We start from the raw sequence: 21,147 nt of genomic DNA on the forward strand, positions 1-21,147 counted from the left end.
CTTCATATAGTCAAAGAAGGTACTATAGAAACCATATTATGTCATATACATCATAACAAGACTTAGAATACATCTGGAAAGATAAAAGGATACATATAACGATATTGTTTTTCAGTTTCTCCATCCAAAACACTAGTCTTCCATGCTGATTATACACCGCAGGCCCTCCCCTTTCATCATGTACTCGAAGGCCTTATTGATTTCGGAGAATGGGAGACGATGGGTTATGAACTTCTCTACTTCCAGTTTCTGCAGGGCAATACAAAGGTAACTTTGTGTACAATTTCAAATGCAAGCATTGAAGGCGAGTGAAAGAATTGGAATTTGTAAGAGAGGAAAGTCAAAAAGTAATATTACCTTGCTCATGTACATTTCAACGACAGAGGGAAGGTCAGTCCGAGGTTTATAGTTACCAAAAAAGGTTCCTTTAAGCGTCCTTTCATTAAGCACATTAATTGGCTTGGTCTTGAAGACTGCGTCTTTGTTGGGCACTCCAACAAGCACGGCCACGCCCCATCCCTGCATTGTATAAATGGTCCACCATAATAAGTGAGATAAGCTGATATTCGAATTATGCAGGTCAGTCAGCTCAGTTTAGTATGATATATCGATGCCACTTGAGAAACAACTTGAGAATTTGTAATCCAAGTATGATTTGCTCGGTAAGTTTGAGGCTGGGACGGTTACTTAAAAGTTCTTTGTGGAAACTATAAAAAATAAAAAAACGATAAGAAAATAAAGCTTAATGATCTATGTTGAGCCAACTTGACCTACTGTCACAAACCCCAAGTTGCTGCATTCTCAGTACTAGCAACTAAATAAACCCCTGCATGAAGAGCTAGCAAAAGAGCATACATCGTGAACACATTCGAAAGCAGAAATCATGGCATCAATGTTGCCAGTACATTCCACGCTCCTGTCAACTCCACCATTTGTCATCTCGGCAATAACCTGTGGAGTGTGGGGGTTAACCGTTAGAAAGGTGAAACGCGCCATCACGAACAATGATGCACATATATATGGCTTCCATCTGAAATGGAATTTTTAAAATAGAGAAAAGAACTTCCACCTCTTGAACTGGTCTGACATGGTCCTTAAGATTCACAAACTCAGTCACTCCAAATTTCTTGGCTAACACCAAAATATAGAAGAAATAATAATAATTAAAAATAAGTAAAAAATTCACCATTTTCCTCCATTAATCACTTGTCACCAAGGAAAATGAGAACTTAACAAACTATGACAAGGGATACCTTCTTCAAATCTTGCGGGATTCCTATCAATCCCGATGATCCTCGATGCCCCAGCAATTCTTGCACCTTCAGCAGCCTAAAAATATATGACAGGTAGGTAATAAAGCCAAAATGATGCCACATTAGATTGAAAAACAGATTTCGCCCAACTTACAGCTAGGCCAACAGCACCCAATCCAAAGATAGCAACTGAGGAACCCTTTTTAGGTTTTGCCACATTCAAGGTTGCACCCAATCCTGGTTTGAAATATATATACATATATCAATATACATAATTTGGAAAGACAATTTACTCTATTTCCTAAATACATAAGGGCAACCAAAAAGTGGAGAAGAAGACGAAGAAGAATTCAAAACCTGTTGAAATGCCACAGCTGAGTATGCATACTTTATCCAGCGGTGCCAGTGGATTGATCTTTGCAAGGCAGCCGGAATGAACAACTGTGTATTCACTAAAGGTGGATGTGCCAAGAAAGTGATTGATAGGTTTCCCGTTTATGGAAAACCTAGATTTTCCATCACTAAGCATGACTCCTCTGTCTGTGTTTATTCTCAGCAAGTCACACATATTGCTATCCTCAGACTTGCAGTGGCCACATTCTCCACATTCCCCAGTGAATACTGGAAGCACATGATCCCCAATCTGGAGGTCTGATACACCTTCCCCAACACTCTCTACAACACTGAAAGGAAAGATTTAGCAGTGAGGATGTGGAAAATTTTATGAAAACATGTCTAATTTAAATACCAACAGCAGAGATTCATCCCGAAGAACCAATTGAGAAAAAGAATCAGGAAGGGAACTTTACGCATAGAACTGAAAGTTAATAATGGTCAGAAGGGGATTCTTGTAATTGCCATTGTTCTTTTATTTGAGAAATTTTCTGTGTGTATATTTTTTTACTTATATAGGATCATCTTCAATTAAGTGGACAATTAAATGAATGATATTAATTCTAAGTAGCATCCAAAATCATACTTACAATGATGATTAATAGCTGCACATCATCTGCAAGACTATTTGAATGTTGGTGTTTTAGCGTTGTTTTAAAATATAATTTTCAATTCCAATTATTTCAATTCCCATCTTAAAATATAACCCCGCATACATGGAATATGAAATGAGTAATGCATTCTTATCAAGAACCTGATTCTTCAATTAAGGCTTACTTGGAGAACACAACATCTCAAATGGAACAATTACAATTTCTAAAGAAACATGCAAAATAATGTGTATTCTCAAAAACATACCCGGATGCTTCATGACCAAATATGCGAGGAAACAATGGCGTCTGGCCCTGTAACTCAAACTCCATAAATTAGGCTTCAAAATATGGCAAGGGACTTTATGCATAGAACTGAAATTTTCTTTTAGTTGAGAAATTTTCTTTCTATAAATGTTTGTTCATGGCTTGAAGGTAAGATGCATATACTTAATCTGGAACAATTTATCATCCGTACATAATATGAACTTTGAATCTGAATCACAACATCTATTAAGAAATAGGCTAGCATAAACTTAATCAGGTTTCACCAAATTTAGAACAGCTAAATCTTTAGAACACAACGACAACTATCCCTGCATAATTGTCACGTTATTCTAGTACAGAGAGAGAGACATAGAAACCTTGGCAGTAGTACAAGTAGTAGTATGATGATGATTCATAGCGAAGACTGAAAAGTGATTGCTGCTGATAATCTCCTAGTAACTAGGCCTACTACAAATATCTTCCCACCATACCTTGAGATGTGGACGATCGTCCAGTAAGGAGCCAGCCGAAGTATAGGTGAGTTTATCTATTGGATTAATATATTTTGATGTAGAGAATGAAAGAATTTTACTTTTGAAGAAAATGAGAGAGTTTACCTCCACCAAATCTCCATTCTTTTCATCCAAATACAACAGTATGGATAGGTTCAACTTGAAATAAATAAATAGAAATAAAAAGAAACTGCATATAGTTCATACCATAATTGTCACTTTAAACGGATGTCACCATGTTTGACATCTTAAAAGTCGTTATTAATCTGATGCATATATTTCATCCATTCAAACAGATAAGTTTTACATGGATAATAATCACCCGTTGTAGCCTCTCTATTTGGAAAAAGAAAAAGAACGGGGAAAAAAATCAAAAGCCAATTCCTTCAAGTTTAATTATTATATATCAACAATGAATTAACCAAATGGTTCTATAATATAATGGTAGCTTGAGTTTCTAAAATTGAGTTTCTAATACCAGACTTGAATCCACAACAAACTGCAAAACATGTAGAACAATTATGAAGCCCAATTGGGATAGCTCTAAACGAAGATGATGAATTGTGGTAATGTTAACTAATTTAAATTCCCCGATAAGGTCATGTTTAGGCCGAAAATAAGAAAACTTCTTGGAAAACAATTTATTTTATTTTAACTTCTGAATAGTAAAAGGAATAACTACACTTACCTTCCCTATAGATTGCCTAAATAACAGGAACCTCCCCTCTAATTTTAAAAATTAAACACTGATCTCGCCTCGTCTCGCCTCTGGTTCAGGTCTAAGTACCTTGTCATAATATCTGACACACTTCTCTACTGATGTGATGCTCAAAATTTACTTAAAATTCGATAATTTCCTTAAAAAGCTTGAAAATGTTATTTTATACGTATGTTGAACTAATAAAGTGCAATAGCCAATAGGTATGATAGTCATTAACCCCAAAGGTTGGAACTTGGCTCGTGAAGCATCGTGTCTAAAGTTCGAATTTAACACATTTGGAGCAAAGTTAACACTGACGGGAAAGGTCCCTAGAGGTAAGTGTAATAATAATATATATAATTGAGAATCAAACTAGAAGAAATAGTAATAACTATTTTGGTACAATGGTAAATTGAGGAAGAAATGATCCATGAGAGACCTAGACAGATACTGTGGAAGTTATGGTGTACTGACTGACCTTTGCTTCCCAAAAGTAGAGATCAGTGCGACAAAGTGAGGTATATTTAATCTTGACCCTCACTTCCATGGCCTGTGGTGGAGCCACCTCCACATTCTCCATCACCAGTGGCTTCCCTGCTTCCCATGAAACAGCCGCTGGAATACACACAGATTCCAAATTTCCCACATAATCAGGAATTGCAAGTTAACAAACATTTAATTTAAACCCAATCTAAGAAAAACTATATTATATATTTATATATATAAATCAATTCATCCTTTACCCAATTCAAGAAGGAAAAAAAAAAAAAAAATTTGAAGCCCAAATAAATAAACAAAGGAGAAAAAGGGAAAAGAAGAAAAGAAGAGAAGATGAATTGATGTGATTTATTATACCTTTGCAGGGAATCACAAGACCAGCAGTACTCGACATGGGTCTGTGGAAGAAGGAGCTTTCTGAGATTAACAATGTCTATTAAAAATGTCCAACCTTAAACCTCTGTATATCACCTACATCTATGTGAATATATGTGTGTAGGTTATATTGGGCAATTGATTGCTGGACCTGTGAGGGTCCATTTCATGATCAGATGTGGACGCGTTAAGTTGAGTAGTTGGTGTCTTTCTCTAGGAGTATTTGGGACTTAGGTAGAGTCCGATTTACCTTTCTTTATCACAAACAGAACGATTCAAGATGTGCATGATCCACCAACTACTGTAGTCAATGGGTCCCTATTAATATCAATAGGGTCTCATAGGAATGAGTAATTAATATGTGATCGTAGAATGAACCCACCTGTTGATGGCACCTAGATAGAAAGAGAGGGTAGTTTAGACTTTAGGATTAAGAAGTAGCCAATTGGAGGAGAAAAGCATATTGTCATCTTATCATGCAATTTCGCGGGTCCAATCATCTATATATATATAAATTTAAAATAAAAATAAAAATAAAAGGATTTGGATGGAAAATGAGGGTTAGACACTCTCAATTTTTATATTTTATTAAAAATAGGAGAAAAATGAGAGACTTATTAATGAAGAGTTTCATAGTTCCTATATTAGTCAAAGCTTGAAAAAAAAAAAAAAAAAAATTTGACTTAGGTTTAAATTTGAGCTAAAATTGATATCACACTCCTCTTATCTGGTTTGATTAATTTTTTTCTGACACTCTTCTTTAAATTAATAAAAAAAGAAAATGTCTAAATTACCTTTCATTATAATAATTAGCTTGGTTTTGGGGACCGATAATATTATCATTTCACATTTTACCTTACATATTATAAGTTTGGGAGTTAAATAAAAAGTTAGGGATAATTTAGACATTTTGAGTGACAGAGCAAATTAAACCAAACCTCATAAAGGGTGTGATAGCAATTTTGGCTGTAGTTTTAATCTAACAACAATAAACCCAAGCTTTAGAAAGTGTGGAGCATTTAATCCAAATATATATATATATGTGTGTGTGTGTGTGTGTGTGTGAGGAATAAAAAAGTAAAAGAACCCAAGCTTTAGGAAGTGTGGAGCATTTAATCCAAATATATATATATATATATGTGTGTGTGTGTGAGGAATAAAAAAGTAAAAGGTAGGCAAGATGCTTCCTCTCTTTTGTTGTCCAGAAAACAAAAGAAATTGTAGAGAAGACCCTCCCCCTTTCCCTGTCTCTGACATCAAATTTTGAGAAAAAAAAAAAAACAAATCATGTTGGAAAATTGGTCCCCATTCATTCCTTAAATAAATAATTTAATTCTAAACATTGATTATGTTGTTTTTTTTTCAAAAATTGAACTTTTATAATTGAAAGTTTCTTCCCGCGAGTAATTTTCAACTTCCACTGATCTTTTGTGCAGTCTTAGCTATGCTTACAGGGTCGGTTTGTATAAATTTATATCAGAGCCTTTTAAAATATTGGGTCTCTCAAGACCGATCTGTCTGTCTATATATTCTTAAAGAAATCTTAAACAGTAATTCTACAATCTCTCTAACACGTGGATTTACTAGAGAAATGGGGTAATTGAAGAAGGGTATGGGTCAATTTGATGAATGATTGGAGCCTGAAGCAACCAATAATCAAACCATAAACTCGTTTTAAAGCCATTAATTACTTATATAAAGTGTCTCAAGAAACGCCTAGTAGGGTATCTTAGACTCAGAATCTTCTTCCAGTTACTACTAGCTGAGGCTTCAGATTCCAAAAAACATGATAGGTAAGCATGGCATCACTCGACCTAGATATATACTTTTGAGAGATGGGATTGAAAGAATCAGTTTAGATAGTGAAAAAAAAATGCTATAAACTACAAATTTAATTAGCCACTTTGATCCCACTTCTTTTGGATCATTCAAATCCCAACTTATTAATTAATTCTTTCTTCTAAATCAGTTTTAGTTCTTAGCTACTCATGATTAGTCTTATTGTCTTTTTGGTCCTAACAGTGCATAGAATTAAGATCTCAATTATAATATTACTCAAATTAATCAAGTATTCTATGTAAACTCAAAAACAATGATAAACAATATTGATTCAGTGGCGTGCGTCTTCACTCCCATAAATTAGTGAGGTGAATTTTTCAAATCATTTTTCATAAAGTATTTAATTCTAAAACATTGATGAGGTGGAATTTTTCAAAAACAAAACAAAACAAAGCTTTGGTAATGAAAAGTTTCTTTTGCTTATTTTTTATTTTATTTTTCCATGGTAAAAAAAATATATATAAAAAATAAAACATATGAGATAAGCCTCATTTCGCGCCTAAGCCTTGTATGATTGGGCCAATAACACATGAGAAAATGCAGCTTCTGTTATTGGGCTTAGGTAGGCCCAAAATTCAGATATCTCTCACAGACTAGACCTTAGTGCATTTCTTATTCAGTGGTTTCCAAGTCCAGGGTCACACAACATTAGAACATTTTGTTACAAAACAATGAAATATGTTTTTAAAAAATATTGCATTGATTGCAAAGAATAAATTGCTTTTGACAAGAATGCAAAGGAGGCTTACTGATAAATTCATTATGTGATTTTGACAATATTAGAACATGTTGGATTCCAATGTTTCCTTACCAAACCGTACACATATGAAACCAAGATAATGATTAATATGTTCCCACCATGCTTAACATAGTTTAGGGCTTTATGTTTCATTGTCTTTGGATTGTTTTTTTTTTTTGCTGCTAAATTTGATTGAATTTGAAAAGACTGACTGTTTGAATATTGAAAGAATTGGAATGAAAAAAAATGTTTGGGAGAATAATGAAAACTTAAAATTAATTGTGTTCCACTAAAAAAAATAGTATTTAAATTAAATAAATAGGAGAAAAATGAGTTTGTTAACCCCTCAAATAATTGAACAAATGATTTTCGGTTTTTACCTTTTATTCAAACAATTTTTTTTTTTTTTAATTTTTTATCCTTCTGATTTTATTTAGGGTGAATTGCCTAAAACTCCAATTTTAGTTTTTTATTGCCAAAAAAACCCCTTCAACTAATTGCGGTGAGTGTATTTTTGGCAATTAGTGAAAAAGTAACCCTCTCGGAGGAGTTTTGGGAAGTTTACTGTAAAAGACTACCAAGAAGAGTGGTTTAATGTAATTTGCCCTTTTATTTATTCATTCATGAGATTTAATTGAATTCGAAACAAACTCAGGGTTGAATTACTCTAATGTAGTGATAAAAAAATAAAAAAATAAAAATTTACTCTGGGTAAAAAAGCTTGAATGATTAAACTATATGCCATCCCTATACAAACAAACAGATACAACATATGTAGTCATTGGAAGCTCGTACAGTTGACTGAGTGACACATTATCAACATAAAAGTTCTTTTTAGACTGGCGTGAGTTTGTTCAAGTAAATCCCATCATATAACATTTTGTGGTTTGGCCAATTGGTTCTGGCTCATAGAATCTCCTACCTTTTTTACCCTCTTGTACTCTTTTAATTATAAGACATGTTTCTTGTTCTTTTTTGAAATTATTTGTGGGACGTCTTTACAAATTATGATTTCTATATGGAAGTCTCAAGGACTCTTTAAAAGCATAGTAGTATTTAATTATATAGAGGCCGGGATAGACTCTAATAGCATTTTGTCAAGTCGGTTTGCACACTCTCTGCTCGCATGGTTTATACGTATTTACACAATTAAGGGATATTTACTTATTTTGTTGAGTCGGTTTGCACACTCTCTGTTTGCATGATTTTTAAATATTTACACAATTAAGAGATATTCACATATATATAACTATCATCAAACCTTTCACTCTAGACAATATGGAATGTTACAAATAGACTAAAAGACTAAATTCACTAATTTGATTTTTCCGTTCGTAAAATATTGCATGAAATATGCGGGTTCTTATTTCTTGGCACAATTGAAATACAAGAAATACATCTGTTATTGTTTTGAACTATGCAATTTGAATATAAGAAGTGCATTGAGAATTTCACATACTTGTCGTTGCTTGGCATAATGATAATGAGTTGCACAAGATACATACGATAATAAAGTAATTTTAAGGCTTTGTTTAGATATACAGAAGAGAAAACAAAAGAAATTATTATAAATGAAATGAAATGAGCTTATAGTTATAATTTATATTTATGTTTGGATAGATAAGAGAGAAAAGAAGGGAATTAACAATATTGTTGTTTGGATGACAAAAAAAAAAAAAAAAAAAAAAAAAAAGGTGAAATGACAATAATAAAATTATCATCTTACCCTTTTTTATGGGGTTAGTAGAGATTCCAAATGAAGGATATTTTTGTCATTAGCTCTCTTTCTCTCCAAATTCCTCCAAATCTTGTCAATTTTGAAGGAATTCCAAATGAGAGATTTGGAGGAATAGCTATCCTTTCAAATCCTTCTAAATCATTTCTTTCCCCTTCAAATTATCCCATCCAAACATAACACTCCTTATCTTTTCTTTTCTTTCCAAGTCTCCCCAAATTTTTCCATCCAAACGAAGCCTAAGGAAATAGTTTAATGATAAAACTCTCGTCTTACATATCAGCGATTGAGTTCAAATCTCCTGAAATAAAATTTTCAATAATGATTCGATACATGTGAATATATTGATTCACGATGTCTGAAACTAGACATCACTAAAGCGTAAGACAGAGTTGAGTGGGACTATTGACCATGAGTTTTGAAGGTGATGTGGGATAAAGGTAATGAGGGACTGTCTTTCTCCATTGAGTGTTTCTTTCATGGTGAATGAGACCTTCAAAGGCTTTATCTATCCTTCCAAAGGATTACACAGGATCTCTCTTTCCCATTGTCCATGCTTCTTTGTAGATTTATCAGTCTAATAAGGTTGAATGGACTGAAATGTCTATAGACTAAAGTTTTATTTTTATTTTTTTATTTTATTTTATTTTAAGTTGGAGGGGTTATTTTAAAACATGAGATGATTCATTCAAATTATTTATCTCTTTTAACATTTTGCCTTTCATGGAATTTAGAAGTCTATGAGAAAATGATTGTGTGTGAAAAAAAACCTAGTGAAAGTCACTTTTTCTGCCAATAACTTGTTCAAGTGTTTTCACGTACTAGCTGGGTAGCTGGGAGAACATGGACCGACCTCCAACCTCTTCTTTTCTTCATCAGTCCCTGCTTTTGGACGGTGGCCCACAAACCACCTGGCCCCACCCACCACAGAACAACACACAATGCACACCAAGTCCATCGAACCCAACACATACCCATCATCTCTCACCCTTTATAATAGACCCACCCCCTGTCATCACACATCATCGACACGTGTAGGGTGTAAAACACTTGGTTCGTCTTTCATCAATTTTCAAATCCAAGCTTTATCTTGAGTGGACAACACTCGGTGCCTTCCTGCAAAGCAGTTTCTCCTTCTTTCGTGAAAGAAAGCTTTGAAATGAAAGAATCTGCAATGCCAAAGGTGAGCGTGCAGTACATATATATATTTATACTATTAATAATATATAAACAATGTTTGTGTTTCATCTGGGTAGTACCTCTTCCTTTAATCCACACCGTCTGATCATCATCACATCCTTGTGATACTACTTAATAGTAGTATCCAACGGTCAAGATTAAAAAAAGTGGACGTCAAACACACAACTCAAGGAATAGTTATAGTTTTAGAATTGAATCAACACCGTACAATTAATAGACTATGAGATCACTCATAGTCAACACTCTGTCAGCTTTCCCCAAAAGAAGAAAACATCAAAGAACTCTTCCCCAACCAAACACTCTTCACTTTTTCCTTCTCTCTCACACTTTGTTTCTCTCTCTTTTCCTGCTTCGACCATGGCGGTGTTTCTGAAGCTTTTCTCTCTCTACATCACCTTCTTATTCTTCTTATTCTTCATCTTCACAAGCTCATCTCACATTTTCACTCAGTCTTTATCTCCTTCTTCTATAGATGTTGAGCTTCTCTTGAGCAAAATCAAAGCTTCACTACAAGGCAACACAGAGAACTTGCTGTTGTCTTCATGGAACACCTCTGTACCACTCTGTCAATGGCGAGGACTGAAATGGGTCTTCACAAACGGCTCTCCTCTCGTCTGCAACGACCTCTCTTCCCCGCAATGGACGAACCTTTCTCTCTCTAAGGACCCATCTCTCCACCTTCTCTCTCTAGAACTCCCATCGGCTGGACTCTCCGGAACACTACCCAGAGAACTGGGAGAGCTTTCTAATCTCCAAAGCCTCTATCTCGGCGTCAATACACTCTCTGGAATCATCCCTCTCGAGCTGGGTTACAGCTCGTCGCTCACAGACATCGATTTGGGGAACAATTTGCTCAATGGGTCTCTTCCCACATCGATCTGGAACCTCTGCGATGGTCGACTCGTCTCGCTTCGTGTTCACGGTAACTCTCTATCTGGGTCTCTCCCTGAACCTGCATTGCCAAATGCTACTTGCAAGAATTTACAATTTCTTGATTTTGGGCACAACATGTTTTCGGGAAATTTCCCCCAATTTATAACTCGGTTCCATGCTCTTATTGAGCTTGATCTTGGGAACAATATGTTCTCGGGTTCGATTCCGGAGAGTGTAACTGAACTATACTTAGAGAAATTGAACCTTTCGCACAATAATTTTAGTGGGGTGTTGCCAAATTTTGCTCAATCCAAGTTTGGGGTGGAGGTTTTTGAAGGAAACAATCCTGGGCTATGTGGGGCTCCTTTGAGGAGCTGTAAGGGACGCTCTGGATTGAGTTCCGGTGCTATTGCCGGTATTGTGATCGGTTTGATGGCCGGAGCTGTGGTTTCGGCGTCATTGTTTATTGGGTATGTGCAAGGGAAGAAGAGGAAGAACAGGGATGAAGAAGATGATGAATTGGAGGAAGGAGACGACGACGAAAATGGCGGTGGCAGCAGAGGTGTTGGCGAGGGGAAGCTGATTTTGTTTCAGGGCGGCGAGCATTTGACACTCGAGGATGTGTTGAATGCGACGGGGCAGGTTATGGAGAAGACGAGTTATGGGACTGTGTATAAAGCAAAGCTTGCTGATGGAGGAACTATTGCCTTGAGGTTGTTGAGAGAAGGCAGTTGTAAGGATAGGAGTTTGTGCTTGCCAGTGATAAAGCAGCTCGGCCGCGTTCGGCACGAGAATTTGATTCCCTTGAGAGCTTTCTATCAGGGGAAGAGAGGGGAGAAGCTCCTCATTTATGATTATCTGCATAACAGAAGCCTCCATGATCTCTTACATGGTAAGTGTATAGTTCATATTTTTTATGTTTAATTAATCAGCATTTGTATGTATGTGCTTTGATTATAACTTATCTTGTATGGAGGAGGGTTTCGGAAATTAATAAAGAAACATAGGAGTAACTAGAAGAGATACGATTAAGAATCTATTTTTTAAGAAGAAATTTGGAGTGTCACAGTGGTAGAAGACTAGAATAAGAGAAAAAGCATGTGTAGTTGCACTAACAAAGCTGAAACTAACAAAGCTGATCTTAACATAGTGAATTAATAGTAGAAACAGCTTCTAATAGAATAGGGTGGAGGAAGAGAATTTATGTGGCCTGACCTCATTTGATCCCCTCATTTGATTGGGATCAAGACAACCACGATGAAGATAGATTGTTAATAGATGCTACAAATGTCACCAATGTAAGTACATTTAACATTGTAAAATTCATTCTGTCATACACTCCATGGGAGTGAATTTTGAATTTGTGAAATTACTTTCAGAAGTCATCCAAGAGTTCTCATAACAACCTTCTCTCTTTAGGCAACACAGAGACAGTACGTAACATGAGATCTTATGTCTCAACTTTGGTAGGTTAGCCATCCCACAACTAATGCGTCTGAAATCCGAAAACCGTCAGGAAAGTCCAAAACAAATGAACATTTTTTTTTTTTTTTTTTCTATTTGGAAGTTGAACGAAGCATCAATTGGTATCATATTTTCACTTCAAAATTCCTAGTCATCTTGGCCCAAGATTTGCTTTGGCTAGGTGAGGATATGTACTTATGCAAGCATGTAGGTTCTAATTTGGGCTTAATGGAAGAACCTTTTGGTTTTTAGGCCAGGCCCAAGCTCCATAAACTTGAACTGAGCTTTGCTGATATGGCTGACAATGCTTAGTCACTGTTAGGTATCTACATATGTGTTACAAACCTTAGTTTTTTAATGTAAATGTTTATAATATATACTTGTATGTCAATTTATAACATAAAGCAAAGCCTAGACTCAATAATGTACTTTGCCACCATTTTGAATGTTTCATCTTGACACATGCCACCTTTAATCCTAAAGAGATGGAAAATTGAAATAATTTCTGACCTATCAAAAAATATATATTTGAAATAATTTCTGAGAAAGTATCCTACCATCAATCAAATTCTGTTGAGATGACAAAAAAATCTTCATCGTCTGTGATCGTTTACACCACATTATGTCTGATGATCCAAAATCATTTGCACACTTTGGCCATGTTGTTGTGTACATGGTGATCAGATATCCACAAAATTGGCCTCTTTTATTAAATTTTTTCCTTTTTCTTTTTCTGCTTCCTGTATATCAAGCTAGCAACTATTGAATGTTGTATTTCTACAAATAAGATCCATCTTTAACCAACTTGCAAAAGCTTGGAAATTATGTGCATATCTATGACAAACCCAAAGACAATGTGAAAAATAAAATGATAATCTTCAAAAGTACTTTAATTAATGAATCCCACTTATAAAAAAAAATATTAAAAAATAATAATAATCCAGAGTCCGAAAACTGAATGTTACTTTTCATCACAAAATAAACCAATCTCAACAGATTTATGCAAGAAAAACACCTGAACTCATGGCATGCCTCTGCACAGTGGTGTATGGAATGAGAATCACATTCTACTTTAATTATTTAACATTTACCATGCCCCCTATATGTGGCTTGTCTCCCTAAATCTGTGTATCAATTATAATTTTTAGGGTGATGATGAGGAAGATTTAACTTTAATTACTTGTATCCTCTAAAATCAAACTCGTGGAAAGGGGGAAGGGGTGATTGGTTACCATACAATGAGTGTTTCACATATAGTTCCTTTGCATAATCATAACTAAGTTCAAACTTCACAGCAAAAGGCAACGTCTAATTACTCAAAGCAACCCCAAACTAACAATTTTCTTTGGGGAAGGGGTGGGGAAAACAGCATATCTATAGACACAGTAGCACTGATATTTGCTTCGGCTCCTGTGAGTTTGACGATCAATGGTCCACAGTTTTGCTATATTATGATTTCTGAATAATAGGTGCTGAATAGAAATTTCTATCTAACTCTTTTTTGTAAACTATCCATCATGGTTAATTGCAGAATCAAGGGCAGGGAAAACGGTGCTGAATTGGGCTAGGCGACACAAGATTGCGTTGGCTATAGCCAGAGGGCTAGCATATCTTCATACAGGTCTTGAAACACCAATCACTCATGGGAATGTGCGATCAAAAAATGTGCTTGTGGATGAATTTTTTGTGGCCAGGCTCACTGAATTTGGACTAGACAAGCTAATGATCCCTTCTGTTGCTGATGAAATGGTGGCACTTGCTAAAACTGATGGTTACAAGGCACCGGAACTCCAAAAAATGAAGAAATGCAATTCTAGGACAGATGTTTATGCGTTTGGGATACTATTATTGGAGATTTTGTTGGGGAAGAGGCCTGGGAAAAATGGGAGAAATGGTGAATTTGTTGATTTACCCTCGCTCGTGAAAGTGGCAGTCTTGGAGGAAACAACAATGGAGGTTTTTGATGTGGAGGTTTTGAAGGGAATAAGGAGTCCCATGGAAGATGGGCTAGTTCAGGCATTGAAACTTGCAATGGGCTGCTGTGCACCGGTGGCTTCGGTTAGACCTACGATGGATGAAGTTGTGAAGCAGCTAGAGGAGAACAGACCAAGAAACAGGTCTGCATTGTACAGTCCTACTGAAACTAGAAGTGAAATTGATACCCCCTTTTGAGCTTTGCTTTCTACATTTTCATGGTGTTATTTTATCTTATTTTCTAGTTGTTTCTCCTAAAGGAGGGACATGGGGTGTAAGATATAGCGTTTCCTTTTATTTTATTTTATTTTATTTTATTTTTTTTCTTGCAAGGGAGATTGTATTTCGAAGGATGCAAAATTATTCAGAAGCTATTTTAGTTCTTGACATTTGTAACTTGAAAGCAGCTTATTTGATTGTTAGAGACGTGCATAAGAAACTGTCTATCTGAGCAAAACATTATTGTAATTCACACATGGATCGTTTCTTATACAAGTGATATATTTCATGCCCGTATCTCTCTTTTCAAGAGTTTATGTTCTTTTATTGTATTATTGTATTTCACAAGCATATGTCACTGTTTTAAATGTCTGGCTTGTGTGTTAGATTTCACTCATTGTTTTTTTATGGTTGGACCTAGTATATATTCTGTGTATATGGGTATGTCAATTATATTGCTGAGATGAAAGAGACAGCAATTACTTGTCCATTGTATTTGGAAGTTCATATTCAATCACCACCACCACCACAGCAAATCTTCACAATCCTATCATGTCTCTGATCATCATCCAGATTTGACTCAACGCATCATATTTTTTTGCTATGATATGCAACTAGTGGTCAACAGACAACTAACCATGGCAGATATTTATGAAGACAAAACACAAAACAGAGAGAGAGAGAGAGAGAGAGAGAGCAGAAATGGTGAAAACAATAATTATATTACAGAAGGATAATAACAGAAAATCTTGATGCTAAACATCATCTCATATATGACAAAAACGCAATATAGAAACTATTTTTCATTTCTCATTTTCTTTTTTTTGGTTGTCCCTTTTGTTTTTTCTTTCTTAACTATGCATTTGACTTAACCCCAAAGAGGAAGAGTATTGAGAAAGGGAGTGGGAACCATTTAGACCCTATTAACCAAGAACAGGAGATGTAATTGCTGAGGCGAGTGGATGATTTTGAAGGGAAATACAGAGATGGAGTAACAGGGACATGAACAACGCTTCCGGACCTGTTCCACGGATGTAAATTTTTCGAGTTGAAGCAGGCTGAGGTTGAGCAATGGGCATGATGAAACGCAACTTACCGACAGGGACATACAGAGCACTTCCCGAAATTGAATGGGTGGGTGGGAACTGCTAGATTTTGATACAACAATGCAGAGAGAAGGAAAAGAATGGACACTTTCCCTTTCTTTCTTTCATTTTTTTTTTTTTTTTTTTTTTTTTTTTTTTCCTTTTTTTATTTATTGTTTTTGTTTTTGTTTTTTTACGACAAGATCAACACCGGAGGCCCCTGCGGCAGGCAAGAGCGCCGGCACCAGAAGTAAGGGAGCCCACCAAGGAAGAGGACTTGGCTCCTAAGCTTGATGCCCTAGCATAGCTGGCTGCAGCTCCAGCTCCAGATGGAGTGAAGTAGGCTCCATTCAGCATCATATCTCCCTCTGATCTCCAATTCCAATGCTTCCATCCACCATTGTCTAGTTCTACTCTCTTGGTCACCTATTCATAACATTCCACAAAAATTGTACATAATTCTCATTATCAATAAAAACACAAAATGTTGAATATCAATAGTAGATGTAAGGAATGTTCTGTTTCTTTTGCATACCTCCTTAGCAAAAGGGTTGACAGGGGCTAGGTATCTGTTGCCCTGGCTGTTTATAGTGGGGTCAGCACTCCCGCCAATGGCATACATTTCCCAGTGAGTGTAGTCATTATTCACCACATGGAAATACCCATGCCTACATCTGCATTTTTATTAATTGCTTCCCAATGAGAATTGTGAAACTCAAACAAGAAAATACACTTTTTATAAGTATGTTCATGTTATATATATGTCTTATATACCTTGGCATTCTCTGGATCAGACCTTCTCCAAAATGGTTGTAGGCAATTGTCACTTGCATGATCTTGTCTCTAGTGTAGGTGTCACTGTGACCCAATAGCATCACCTGTTTATGAGTTGGGAAAAAAAATTAGTGTCTGGTTACATTAAATAATTTGAAATGATTGAATTAATTGGTTATGTGGATGTATAAGATATAAATACCTCATTGTGGTGGGTGAAGTAATTGTTGGAGATAGTAATTGCAGTTGAGCCCATTATAGCATCAATAAGGCCATCAGCGCAGTTAGACAGAGAGTTATGATCAATCCAAATGTGGCTTGAGCCGAAAATGGAAATGCCGTCGCCATCAGCAATTGTCCTCCACCCATAATGAGAAGGCGAGCTTCGGACCATTGCATTGCCAGTGGGCTTGCAGTCATGAATATGGAGACCGTGAATAATGACGTTCGTAATGAATTGGAGCGTGAGGCAAGCTCCATTGGAAATGTGGACATTGGTTCCCCGAGCGTCAATGGTCTTGAAGCTGTTCATGATCAGCTCTTCCTTCAGTGTGATCACCATGTCGCGCTTGAACACAATCCACAAAGGCTTGTCCTGGATGACAGCATGGCGTAGGGTCCCAGGTCGGGGATTCACAGGGTCGTTGTCGCTTGGATCAGTGACAACATAGTACTTCCCGTCACGTCCACCAATGGCATTGCGTCCGAAGCCAATGGCACAGTCGGCCAGGCTTTTCCGGTTGCGTTGCCAGTTGGGGTCACAGCGCCAGCAGTCATCAATTGGGTTGCCAGTTCCACACGACAAGAACCCCAACTCCCTCCTCTCTGTGCTATTGCGAATGCTCCTGCACATTTCAAACTCTTTTGTCATAGGAAGCATTTTGAGAAACATAGTTAACAATATTGATCAATTATTATCTTGATAATAGGACATTATTTGAATTGTCCCTATAAAAGGTGTTGTACTTGTTCAAGAATTGAAAGATGGTGTCCATGTCAATAAAGAGTAGGCCAAGTGAAATGACTCCATTTTACTATGTTATTGCACGGATAGATGGAATACGGAGCATACGGAAACTGAATGATTTTCTTGTACACATTTTTCTGTCTGAAAATAATTAATGGCATAAGGAGGGAGTGTGATGTGTCGGTAAAGGCCAAAGGGTGAGTCACTGAACAGATCTGAGGTCATTAAATAAGGTCATGGCTGTGTCAGTCGGACACAGCTGATGGTCTAGCCTAAAATTTCCAAGAGACATGACGGTGTGCGATCCCGGATCTGAATATATTTTGGACATGGTCGATGCCAGGCTGGAGAATGGGAACAAGATTTATTTGGCCTACTCCAACTTGTTGAGAGATGGGGTTTTTGCAAAATAATGGAGGTTCTGATTGTGACCGACACATTCCCCTTGTTAAGAAGGTCCAGTTTATTTACTGCAATGACCATTCTCACATCAATTATTACATCACTTATGCTAATTACTTTTCATTTAAACAAATATTATCTGAATTGAACAACGTATTTGTACCGAAGCCCAAATGCCTCTATAAAAGCAAATTAAAGAGACCAACGTGAATCAAAAGAAACAAACATGGGTCCATAAATATTGTAACTAATAAATCTAGAAAAATAAAAAAGAATAATGAGGAAGGAAAAAGACGTGAAATAAATTAAATACGTGATGTGCGGATCTTGTAACCGAGGCATGTGGGGGGGAGAGTTGGCAGCATTCAGTTAAGTAGACTATTACACTACTAGTATATCTTACTTCAGGGGCACGAAGGATGTTTATTCCGTATACGACTAGAAAGTCTATTACATTGAATAGAATATTTGACATGGATAATCAGGTATTTCATGACTAAATTGTGCAAAGCATTCCTCCACACGAGTAGGGTTTTAAAAGGTATATGTTGTAGGCCAGTAAACTCAATAGAAATAGAAGAGGAGAGTAGGAAGAAATGATAATTTTTAACTACTCACCAGTGAGTAGTTTCATCCAACTCATCCCTTGTGTGTTCCAATAACAATTTAACACATCACCTTTAATAAAAAAATAATTCACGTTTATTCAATAATTGATCCGAAAAAATACTGAAGGACGTGATTATTTTATTATTAAAATTGATGTGATAAACTATTATTAGAAAACAAAAAGTAAGTAAGATGAAACTATTCACCGATAAATTGTTAAGCATTATTAAAAAAATAAAAATAAAAACTTTACAAAGGGACATTTGAAGAGCTAGTGGGTGGTTTTGAGAGGAATTGGGTCGGTGAGAAATGCCCAAATAATAAAGGGCACTTTGGGTTTGTTTTTGGGGCAGTGTACGGATCATGTGGTGAGAGTAGTGAGACCTTCTCACTGACCAAAGATTACCTCCTAAAAGAAAGAGATCATTTAATGAAAACACATGACTTCCAATTCCGGGAGAGGGAATGAATCATTTATTGAGAGAATTACACTGAAATTAAACTATCCTATGGAGAGAGACTCACATATCAACCATGGATGCCACCTCTTCCGGATCCTCCACGGCGTGCTCATTCCGGTTTTCAGCTTCAACGTTCGACCTGAAAATTACATAGCATCTCATGGTACTGGAAAAAATAATACCCACACGATCAAACAGTTTACAATGCCTTTATATATATATTGAAAACGGATCTTCTCATGGTCTATTTTTCCAAACATTTAGGCCTCTAAATTTTACTATTAGAAAAATGTCATTTTATCACTTATTTGGTTGTTAACAATATTAATATTTTATATAGAATTTTATTTCAGTAAAAATAATGATTTGGTGTTCTTAATTGTCGAATTTTACCTGAATTCAATGATAAAAAAAAAAAATTTTTTAAAAATTTCATGACAAATTTTAGGCAGAAAAGGATGATCCATGTCCTTTTTTATTCCATTTGAACAGGCCAGACTGAAAGTTTAGTACTCCTACAGAGAGAAGCTATTGGTTCACGACTCTAGTAAAAAACTGGAAATTTTACATACTATATTAAATTACGAATATAGCCTGTGTTCTGATTAGGAATTTAATAATTTTGTAAAAGAATTGGGGTTGTGTTGTGAGTCTTGTGACTGAGTGAGTGTCGGTAAAAAGAATTTGTTTTACGGGATGCGGACAACCACCGTAATAAAGGAATAAGCGGTGCAGATTCAGCAGATCCGATCTGAATGGTGAGGATCAACTGAATTTTGATGCTCTGCTAATTGCAGAAGAGTCTACGTGGACAGCTCAGATAAGTTGTAGCATAAGAGTCGATCTAAAATCGAAGCTCGCAAAACTATGAGGAATGTAACTAACCTATCCGCCATTGTTGAGTTCTTTAAGCTTTGCAACTGCTTTGTTTCTTCAACACTGTCAGAACAAACACGAAGACACAACGAAGTTTGAGGAACTAAAACTGAAAAAATTCTTCAAACTAAAACTCTTCAAATGTTAGTAATGATCAAAAGCTCCAGAAAATCGCATCAATGGTGGTTTAAGTGGTGTAATGAAACTGTAGAGTAAGAAATCCTAAATTCTACTTTTTCAAGAACAATTCCATGGTTTCTAAGAACAAAACAGAGTTGCAGAGTAAAGAAAACACAAAATGAGAGCAAATTTTGAAGTTTTAACGGTTGAAATTCAATAGAAAACAACGGAATCGAACTGAAATTCAGAACACTGCGATTCAATGTCACAAATCTACTACATAAACATTTTGAGAGGAGTTTTGAAAACAGAGTGTTACTGCTTCTGATCAAATCCTCCACATTGTATCGATTTCAATGGAGAATCAATTAAAATCACAGAGAAACGAAGGTTTAAGTGTACCTAGAGTGTTGAATCTCATCCCTCTCTGTAATAGCATTCACGCCGACGAACAACAATAGAACCAGCAAAGAACAAGCAGCGAAGCATCTCAGAGGAACTGCCATTGTTGCTTCTTCAAACTCTCTCTATATATATATATATATCCCTCTCTAGCTCTACTGTGTTTCTCTCTCTATATATGCAGTGAATGAATGTATGTGTTTCTCTCTCTATACCGAAAGAACAGAGCACATGGAAACATATGGAGTCAAAGAAAAAGCTCAACGAAGCAGTCCTTTTTATAGGAAAGAGAAGCGCAATGCCTAACTTGGTTAACCACGAATGGGTTAATTATTAACTCTTGTAATTATCCCACTCAACCACATTACTGCCCTACCTAACTAACTGCTAGTAACGGACTTTCTCTCTCTACTTTCTCTCTCTAGACACCCCTTCTCTCTCGTCTGCTGCACCGCATGTGCTCCGAGAAGTCCACCACATGAAAGTTCTGTAACCTGCGTCGGTCACTCACGTGCCCAACCCTAACCAAGCCGAATAGAAGGGTTTGGGACCAAATGAGTAAATGTAAAACGCCCAATTTATGTTCATTAAAATTATCATGATTACTTTTTCTTTTTCTTTTTCTTTTTTTTTTTAACCACCGAGAAATAGAAAAAATCATTCAATATCTTAACAAGTACAATCAAGATTCAAAGCATTTAAAAGTCATATAGTGGTTAACCTATGTACTTTATTAAAAAAAAAAAAGGGTATAATAAATTTACTAATTAAGTTCCTCTTATCTAATATAGTAATAAAGTTTTTCTACTTAAAAAATATT

General features: G+C 35.9%; 3 protein-coding genes across 3 annotated transcripts; 1 reads left to right on the plus strand and 2 right to left on the minus strand.

Moving 5' to 3' along the window:
* Window positions 1-7: 7 nt before the first annotated feature.
* LOC132306725 (alcohol dehydrogenase 1-like) lies at window positions 8-4,728 on the minus strand. Its single transcript, XM_059804250.1, has 10 exons — window positions 4,571-4,728; window positions 4,194-4,330; window positions 2,505-2,551; window positions 1,611-1,936; window positions 1,408-1,490; window positions 1,254-1,329; window positions 1,070-1,131; window positions 856-951; window positions 358-519; window positions 8-249 (listed from the first exon to the last, which is right to left on the minus strand). Exons 1-10 carry the CDS (start codon window positions 4,605-4,607, stop codon window positions 133-135), a joined length of 1,143 nt encoding a protein of 380 aa, XP_059660233.1. The 5' UTR covers window positions 4,608-4,728; the 3' UTR covers window positions 8-132.
* Window positions 4,729-10,033: 5,305 nt separating this feature from the next.
* On the plus strand, window positions 10,034-14,924 carry LOC132306726 (putative kinase-like protein TMKL1). The gene is made up of 2 exons (XM_059804251.1): window positions 10,034-11,866; window positions 13,970-14,924. The coding sequence occupies exons 1-2, from the start codon at window positions 10,459-10,461 to the stop codon at window positions 14,608-14,610; spliced, it is 2,049 nt and encodes a 682-aa protein (XP_059660234.1). The 5' UTR covers window positions 10,034-10,458; the 3' UTR covers window positions 14,611-14,924.
* A 410-nt stretch (window positions 14,925-15,334) lies between these two features.
* On the minus strand, window positions 15,335-20,564 carry LOC132306727 (probable pectate lyase 8). The gene is made up of 7 exons (XM_059804252.1): window positions 20,328-20,564; window positions 19,815-19,868; window positions 18,994-19,068; window positions 16,693-17,335; window positions 16,491-16,594; window positions 16,252-16,390; window positions 15,335-16,142 (listed from the first exon to the last, which is right to left on the minus strand). Exons 1-7 carry the CDS (start codon window positions 20,429-20,431, stop codon window positions 15,921-15,923), a joined length of 1,341 nt encoding a protein of 446 aa, XP_059660235.1. The 5' UTR covers window positions 20,432-20,564; the 3' UTR covers window positions 15,335-15,920.
* Window positions 20,565-21,147: the final 583 nt, after the last annotated feature.

The sequence above is a fragment of the Cornus florida genome, unplaced genomic scaffold (genome assembly GCF_030987335.1).
Source record: "Cornus florida cultivar Cherokee Brave unplaced genomic scaffold, ASM3098733v1 CherokeeBrave_3.0.0_Hap2_Chr05, whole genome shotgun sequence".
Classification (NCBI taxonomy): Eukaryota; Viridiplantae; Streptophyta; class Magnoliopsida; order Cornales; family Cornaceae; genus Cornus; species Cornus florida.

What these genes read in the sequence shown, in the direction of transcription:
- LOC132306725 (XM_059804250.1), bottom strand. Translation starts at nt 4,607, where the DNA reads ATGTCGAGTACTGCTGGTCTTGTGATTCCCTGCAAAG. An exon ending in TCTACTTTTGGGAAGCAAAG is followed by an intron (nt 2,552 to 4,193) that starts GTCAGTCAGTAC and finishes TTTGAGTTACAG; the next exon opens with GGCCAGACGCCATTGTTTCC. An exon ending in TCCCGCAAGATTTGAAGAAG is followed by an intron (nt 1,132 to 1,253) that starts GTATCCCTTGTC and finishes TTTTGGTGTTAG; the next exon opens with CCAAGAAATTTGGAGTGACT.
- LOC132306727 (XM_059804252.1), bottom strand. Translation starts at nt 20,431, where the DNA reads ATGGCAGTTCCTCTGAGATGCTTCGCTGCTTGTTCTTTGCTGGTTCTA. An exon ending in GATGAGATTCAACACTCTAG is followed by an intron (nt 19,869 to 20,327) that starts GTACACTTAAAC and finishes TTGTTCTGACAG; the next exon opens with TGTTGAAGAAACAAAGCAGT. An exon ending in ACTTCACCCACCACAATGAG is followed by an intron (nt 16,595 to 16,692) that starts GTATTTATATCT and finishes ACTCATAAACAG; the next exon opens with GTGATGCTATTGGGTCACAG.
- LOC132306726 (XM_059804251.1), top strand. Translation starts at nt 10,459, where the DNA reads ATGGCGGTGTTTCTGAAGCTTTTCTCTCTCTACATCACCTTCTTATTC. An exon ending in CCTCCATGATCTCTTACATG is followed by an intron (nt 11,867 to 13,969) that starts GTAAGTGTATAG and finishes GGTTAATTGCAG; the next exon opens with AATCAAGGGCAGGGAAAACG.